This window comes from Felis catus, chromosome C1 (genome assembly GCF_018350175.1).
Source record: "Felis catus isolate Fca126 chromosome C1, F.catus_Fca126_mat1.0, whole genome shotgun sequence".
Classification (NCBI taxonomy): domain Eukaryota; kingdom Metazoa; phylum Chordata; class Mammalia; order Carnivora; family Felidae; genus Felis; species Felis catus.
In genome coordinates, this window is record NC_058375.1 from 214,203,113 (window position 1) to 214,210,789 (window position 7,677).

The 7,677-nt window shown below is 47.4% G+C and overlaps 1 protein-coding gene across 5 annotated transcripts in view; it reads left to right on the plus strand.

Moving 5' to 3' along the window:
• Positions 1-7,677, plus strand: part of EIF4E2 (eukaryotic translation initiation factor 4E family member 2) — a 30,617-nt gene that overhangs the window by 14,464 nt on the left and 8,476 nt on the right. The window contains exons 5-8 of one of the 5 annotated variants that reach the window (XR_006583622.1): positions 488-640; positions 738-874; positions 4,788-5,025; positions 7,572-7,649. Coding sequence is in view for 3 of the 5 variants with exons in the window: in XM_003991262.4 (XP_003991311.1) it covers positions 488-640; positions 738-874; positions 2,617-2,689 (363 nt within the window). In the remaining 2 variants the exon portion in view is untranslated. Of the gene's footprint in view, positions 1-487; positions 641-737; positions 875-2,616; positions 2,883-4,787; positions 5,026-7,571; positions 7,650-7,677 lie in introns of those variants that run through there. The other 4 variants (XR_006583623.1, XM_006935691.5, XM_003991262.4 and 1 more) reach the window with 4 other exon arrangements.

The window sequence follows — 7,677 nt, forward strand, 5'->3', positions numbered from 1 at the left end:
TTTTCTTGAGTGTTTCTGACTGTCTTGCTCCTCTTTAACTTAGTGTATCTCTTATCAGACTATATTGTTGCAGTTCATTTTCTTGGCTCTCTGTTCTTCCACTAGACCAAATCTAGGTAGAAACTGTGTCTGTCCACTTGAGACCTGGTGACACTTGGTAAACTTTTAGTGGATGAAGGAAGGAATGATCAGTATTTGAAATCTGACATCATTTCATTTTGATTCCTAAAGTAGTTCCAGAAAAAGGATTTTTTTTAAAAGGTCAGTGTAGCCATTTATTGTAATGGCTTATACCAAGGATCCCCCCCCCCTCCCCCCCATTTCTTGTCTCCCTAGCCCTACCACCGTTTTTCCTATAAAATTGAATAACTGGAAAGCGACAGGACTTCTTAGCATTCAAGGGATCCGTGGCTTTTTCTTGCCTTCATGCAAAAGTAAAAGAGCTGTGAAACCACACTTTAACTTTAATGCTTTCTCTCTTACACAGGATGATGCAAATAAAAATGGTGGCAAGTGGATTATTCGGCTGCGGAAGGGCTTGGCATCCCGTTGCTGGGAGAATCTCATCCTGGCCATGTTGGGGGAACAGTTCATGGTTGGGGAGGAGATCTGTGGGGCTGTGGTCTCTGTCCGGTTTCAGGTAAGCCACCCCATGGGCGGGTCTGCTTTCTGGTGTTGCCTTTGCTCTCTTCAGTGCCTCTGGCTTGCTTTGACCATTGCTTCTGTTCCTCCTGTAGGAGGACATTATTTCAATATGGAATAAGACTGCCAGTGACCAAGCAACCACAGCCCGAATCCGGGATACGCTTCGGCGAGTGCTTAACCTACCTCCCAACACCATTATGGAGTACAAAACCCACACCGACAGCATCAAGTACGTGTTGGGGGTGCTTGGGGGGCATGTCCCTAAGCTTAGCAGAAGTAGGTCCTTAGTTGGGCCCAGAGGAATATGGTCATACAGGAGCCTGACTTATAGAGAAGGGACAGACCAGTCTTCCCCTCTAGTGCTTCTGGCCACTTGTAGCAGTTCTTTGCTGGTGAGGCTCCCTGCCCGCCTACACTGTGGGGTGCTTTGTATCAGAGAGAGCCCTTCTGCAGAATCCCAGTTGCACTGCCTGGGCTTGCTTTATTTACACAGGCTGTCTTGTCTTTCATTCACTAACCACTATCTTAAAATGAAAGACAAAGTGCTTTTCCTTTTCTTGCTGTTTTTTAAGATAATTTCACTGAACAATCAAGTCCTCCTCCCTGTCTGCCCCTCACCCCACTTTTGCATGTCTTTTTAACTTCTTAGCGTCAGTCTGTTTTCTTTGTCCTGGGAAATTGACTTCTTATTGGGAATGATGACTCCACTTCCTTGTGTGTAGAGCTGAAATTGTAGAGGAAGCAGAACAGTGTGTTTGTGAGAGTAGAACCTAAGGGGAAAGCAGGAATGCCAAAGGGGAAGTAAGCTTTGCGATCTACCTAGGACTTGGGGTACCTAGAGCTGGACATCCACAAATGAGAATCACTGGTTAGGATTGCTCCTTCAGTGATTGAATGTCATAAATAAATTCAGGTTATTAGGAAGAAGTCGTGGGGAGTGGCTGTTAGGTTTTCTCAAAACTAGAGGGAGAGCTAGCCAACTAGGAGTCAAGACTTTTAGGTTTAACTCTCTTCTTTGACTCCAGTATCAATATGTGCCTTTGGCAAGTCTCTACCGCTCTGCTTCAGTTTCCCCATCTGTAAAATGGGAGATAAATAATACTTTACCTAACAGGGTTGTGGTGAGGCTGATTTAATCTTTGTAATTGAAGGTCCTCAGGTGGAGAATGCTCTTACAGGGCCAAGTATTATTACTGCTATCATCGTCATCATTAGTAATAATATCATCATCATGTTATTCTTACTAAAGACTAGTAATGAGCCCAATGATGGTGTTCAGCAGGCAGACCATTTGGGAATCTTCTTCCCATGCATTCATAGACAGTGTGGGTGGAGTTGGTTTAAACTAGCTAAATGCCAGTTTTTTCCTGGGAACACTGCCACAAAAGTTGGTCCATAATCAAATGGCTGCGTGTGACTCATCATAGCCACCAACAGGCGTTAGCCAGCCATGGCCCTGGTTGCTTGCCTTAGGAGTCTGGAGTTAGCATTGTTTTTCTCTAGGCAGGTTTTCCCTATTCTTTGTTCTGGGAGAGAATAGTTTCTGCCCTCCAGCCCGACACAGTCCAGGCTGGTGAGATCCACACCTGCTTTTTCTAGGACTCTTATGTTCAAGGTTCCCAAATGCTTCCCCCCCCCCCCCACTTCCCCCCAAAGTAACCTTTTCACCTGGATAGGAAAGGGAAAGAGGTATTTTTCAACTCTCCCCTCTCCACTGTTCTCCCTCTCTAATACCCTGAGGCGGTTCTTCCTGACTTTTGTAGAAAGGTGTACAAGTCCTTATGAGTCTAGGAGAGCCCGTGGGCTTTTTGCCTTAGTTGGCTGCTCGCTGCTTTATCAAGAGATCTGCCTAGCACTCCAGCCCTGCAGCTACAGGGACCAGAAAACCCTCCTTGATTCCCAGATGCTACTTTCCCTTGCGTCTCCCTCTCTTTCCTCTCCCAATGTGCCCACCTTTTGCACTTCCACTAGAATGCCAGGCAGGCTGGGCCCCCAAAGGCTCCTTTTTCAAAACCTCTGGAAGCCGCGGTTGAATGTGCCATGACCCTCTCCCTCTCTGGATGGCACCATCATTGAAGCTGGCCTCATCGGAGTCTCTTGTTTTGTTGGCGAGCTACCTGGAAGATCCTTCTGTCCTGGACAAGAGGAATTGGAAGAGCATTTTATGTTTTAAGAACAGGCTGACACGCAGCAGCTACAACAACAGCTGAGATCACTTAATAAATGGTGCTAAACTAGCTTGTCTCATGCTCTTGCTCTTTACGGTGCATCAAAGAAGTGGCCTTTCAGACTGACTGTCACCTTATTAAGGAATGGCACAGACTTCTCCATGGAGGGCCATCTGGGGAATGCAGCCTCATTTCCATAAGCCCATTGTAGTGTCACATGGTATTTTGTTCCAGTTCTGCTGAGGTCTGACATAATGAGGTGACATCTCGCTCTCAAAATGAGACCCCATTTTCTGGTACTTGAATTGTAGTTCCCATCTGGTCACGCTGATAACCAGAACAGAGTGATTTCGGATTCGAATTCAGCTTGAAAGTCTGTTAAGGTTGGAAAGGGGGATCCTTGGCCTTTGCTTCGCTTTGTTTGCCTTTACTTCAAAGAAATCTCTTGCTCGGAGGTAAAGCCCTGCTTCTGTCTGTGTGTGGCTGTGTGTCTGTAGTTTCCTTGCTTTGTGTTAACAGGGTTTCCTCACTGTGCCAAGCTGCCCAAGCCACAGGCTCTTTGCCAGCCTTCTCCCTTCTGTTTTCCGTTTAGAACCAAATCATCTTCCTCTTTGAGCTAGTCCTGCTTGCCAGGTTTCAAGGTTGTAGCCCTTCTCCCAGGGTTATTGTGCATCAGGATCCAGGGCGGGGCAGTGTCTTCATCCTGTAGGAGTTCGCTCCGTAGGCTGGCTGACTGTGGGACATACCGGCCCCTCGTTGCTTTGTGGCTTGGCTTGTATGCGCTGCAGCTCGGCCTTCAGGCGCCTAGCCTGCATGTAGAATTCCAGCAGGCCTCATGTTACTTGAGGTCTTCTTGGGAGCTACTACCAAAACCAAAAAGGAACCGTTTTTATAGAACTTGAGGTCAGGTTGCCTAATAGCATCTTGAAGGTGGCCGTGGGGGTAATGTGGAGTTTTCCAAAGCAGCCATTCCGTTTTGGCAGCAACACCCGTGCTTACACATTGACCACCAGTCTCCATATGGCCCGGGACCTCACAGAACACACACTGGGACTAGCACTCCACATTCCGGAGGTGTTCGTGTCCTTGTTTCTCTGTTTACTGCATATCCAAAATTGGTTGAAGTACCTAGAAAATGGGAGATTTGTTGGCATATGGAAATGCCTATTCTCTATGTCTTCAGCGCTTGTCGAAGAATTACTTTCTATGGCCTTTTCCCTCTTGCCTTCCGATACTATTTACACGTGTTGACCTTAATTTCAGCTGTATAAACCGGTCCAGGAGATGAGCTTGATGTCACCTTCTAGAGTAAGAGTTGATCAGAAAGCACCAAACCTACCCTGAGGCCCCCGTGATCCTTACCAAAACGTGAACCGAAATCAGAACTGTTCTGCTTTGTTCTAGTCCTTGTGGCTCTCCCACAAGTGTGGCTTGGTTGAAGCCAAGGAGCAGCAGCTGCTGGGACTTGAGAATTCAAGGGAAGTGAAGGAAGAAAGGGCCAGCAGTTGCTCTCCCCCGAGTTCTCTGGAGACGAGGGGGCTGCTGGAAATGGCAAGGGGCATATTTTTTAGGAGTAGCTTAGGTTTCTCAGTCAGGTTTCTCCACCTTGCTATGTTTCAGTCCAGTTTTCAGTGTCCTTTTTCAGCTGTTTGGCTTTTCCAGCCTTCCCCTATTCACCCTGCTTGTGGCCTCTTCCTGCCGCCCTCTTAGGTGAGCTGAGGCAAACGCTGATGCGCACAGTGCGTGGTGAGCTGCTTCGCTGCAGAGGGGACGCCTGCCTGCCGCTTCCTATCCCTGTTCACTGCCAGTAGTTTGCCCCCGAAGGGTGAGCAGGTCCCATTGAGAAATGGGGAACCTGTTAAGTTGGGCGTTAGCTCAGGTGCATGGCTCCTTTTAACGAGACCAGTCATAGCCAAGCTTTCATAGGTTTGGGTACTTGCGGACGTCAAGTAACTAACTGTATCCTCTTTTGAGGAGAAGTCTCATAATGCAGCCAGACTTGCAACCACCAGGGGACCACCAGGATAAAACTTGGCACAGAGCCACATAAAGCAGCAGTGTCTTTTGTGAGGAAATTCCTCTTTGGAATAGTCCCATTGAGTTCCTTTGTGCGTCTGGCCTGGAACGGAAAAGGGGAAGACAGGGCCAGCTTCACTCAGTGGGCCACAGTACTGGGGAGTCTGACCAGACCCCTCTGCAGAGGAAGTTGAGGGTAGGTGACTTCTCTTTATTACTTTATTCCAGAGGAGAGATGGGTCAAACCTGGGGACTTTGCTTTACCACGTCTAGATACCATTGTATGTAGACATTGAAGTTTGTAGGCAAGAACCAAGCAGCCCTTCCTCTGATGTGGCTAAATCATGGGATCGTAGCCTGGTGGCACCAGGTCACACCAGCATAATTGCTGGCCTGGCTTTGCGTCTAGGAGATGTTCCCCCATACTGATGCTCAAAGCCAAGAAAGCCCAGGCTAGCGGAGGCGGAGCATGTCCGTGAGTATCGAGGGCCAGCTGCATGCGAGGCTGTGAACCAGGCTTTGAGTGGAGTGGGGGCAAGTACAGTTACAGAGAAATGAGATCTTGGCTCTCAGAATTTGCTTTCTGGTAAGCGAGCTGGGACAAGAGTGGTCTTTAAAAGACTGTCACTTTGTCATTTGAATCTGTTCAGGATCCCCTGTAGACTCTGCTAATCTCAGAGTAATTTTTTTTTTAAAGAAACTCCATTCATTCATTGGACACTTGTAACATTTAACTTGTTCTTTCTTTACCTTTAAAAGAAGCAATTTTTAATATTACCTAGTATGCATAGGATGTCAGATGGAGAATAGTTAGAATATGCGCACTTAGCTTTAGGTGGTTGACTTGCCTCTTAGCCAAGCATTGGCCTACATAAGTGTGATTGTTCCAGTGACTGTGGCCAACTGTTTGGTGTCCATTGAGTCCGTGTAAGGAAGTTACTAGACCCAGCCTCTTCATGTGGAGGTTTAGCACCTGAAGAAGATACCTCTGAAGAAAACGGGAGGGCGGTTTCATACTGGAATGGATCAGAGGGAACTCTGAAATCTGTAATTCTGCAGGTTCTTAACACTGAGAACTGTTCTCTTTGGACTAGCATAGGCCTTTCTGGAAACAAAAGGATAAATGAGATGAAGCTTCAACACAGCCACGTAATTTGTTGATGCCTAAGTTGCTTAAAATAGGATTGAAATCTCACTATTAGAAGGAAAGAGGGGTTTCCTAGGTTGCTGCCCAAACATCGGATTTGCTTTACCCTTAATCTTCATGTGGAAGGAAGAATGAAATAGCCTTCTGATCTCACTCGTGGACTCAGGACGTTCATCGCATCAGCATCTCCAGAAAGGGCTGTGGAACAGATGTCTTGCTGTGGAGACTGAGTTTGTGAATTGACAAAGACTGGCACGCTCGATCAGCGGTCTTACGTATTTCTTCCATCGTTAGCGTGTATTAGTAGCTTTGGTAATACTCTCTAAAGACACCATTACCTGCAGATCAGCCTCTTGTTCTAAGAGATCATTAACTTATAATTGCTCCTGTTCAAAAGGAAAAAAAAAAAAACTAATGAAACTGGTATAAGTATTACCTGCAAGAAGGAATTTGTTGTACCAGGTCTCTGTATTTAAATCCCTCCCTACTTAAAGAAAACCTACCTGTAGAAGGCCTGGTGATGAAGTATATTCTATTGGCCATAATATCACACCTGTAGTGAGTGACGCGTGTTGTCACCCAAGATACTGTCATTCCTTTAAACTGAGAATGGAATAATTGCCAGTAAGGAATTTTAGATTTACAAGCATTGAATTACCCATTATATAATATATATAAGTTCCCAAGGAATTTACCAGGCAGTCTGTCCCTAATAGAGCTGAAAAGTGGCTGGGGCCGAAAGGTAGGACATCAGCTTCTCTGAGGAAACTTGAAGCGGTTTAGGGCTTCAAGGACACGTGAGGGATCTGGTTTTCTCCTGGTTCTTTGGCCAGCAGTCACCAACGGCTTGTTCTTCGCGGAGCGGCATCCAGAGAGACTGGGCACCCTGCAGTCCTGTTTCTTACTCCTTCCTAACCCCAATCACTAAATCAAGTTCATTGGCATGAAAGTTACAAGGATCATGGAGCCCTAAAAATTTGAGCTGCTATGACCTACACAGTGTAAGGTAGTAATTATAATTACATGGGCATTTCCAGAAACGGATGGAAGCTGATACAGACTTGGGGTGTGAGTTGGGAGGGGTCCGGCAGTCGGAAATGAGAGCAGAGAAAGCGCTTTAGTTGCTTCGTTGCATCTCCAGCCATCATAATGCTTCTGGGCACCTGCCTTTACCCGCAGAGGGAGGCCTGATGAAGAACAATAGTTCCTGCCACCTGCCCTCACGCCCCCAAGGGCAGAAAGCCCTCTACCCCAGTGACTGGGGGTGGCTCCAGGGAGGATTGAGCTTAGCTCTGACCTCCTGGGCCTCCCTGTAGACTTGAAGCAGCAGGTAGGAGGACTGTGGCAGTTGCTTGAGGGGACAGGGCCAGACTTCGCTAGTCAAGCCAGCCAGGAGCAGTGCCAACTGGCCGCCACTGCTGACGTGAGGGCAACGTCTAGAGGGGGAAGCCTGACCGCTGCTTCCAGGTACTGGTGCGCTCCGCCCGACCTTGAGGTATCTCAAGTGGGATGTGGGGTTATCGTGTCTGTGCTCTCTTTGTTAAAAAGCCGTTGATCTGAATGTGCTATTGTGTTTTTTGTCTCTGGTTTGCCAGGGCCTGGGAGGAGTTTCATGGCCTGGTGAACAGCAGCGGCCGCTGATCGGACGCTCCCCTCTGTCTCTCACACTCAGGGTAGGGCCTCGTCTATCTTCTCTGTAAC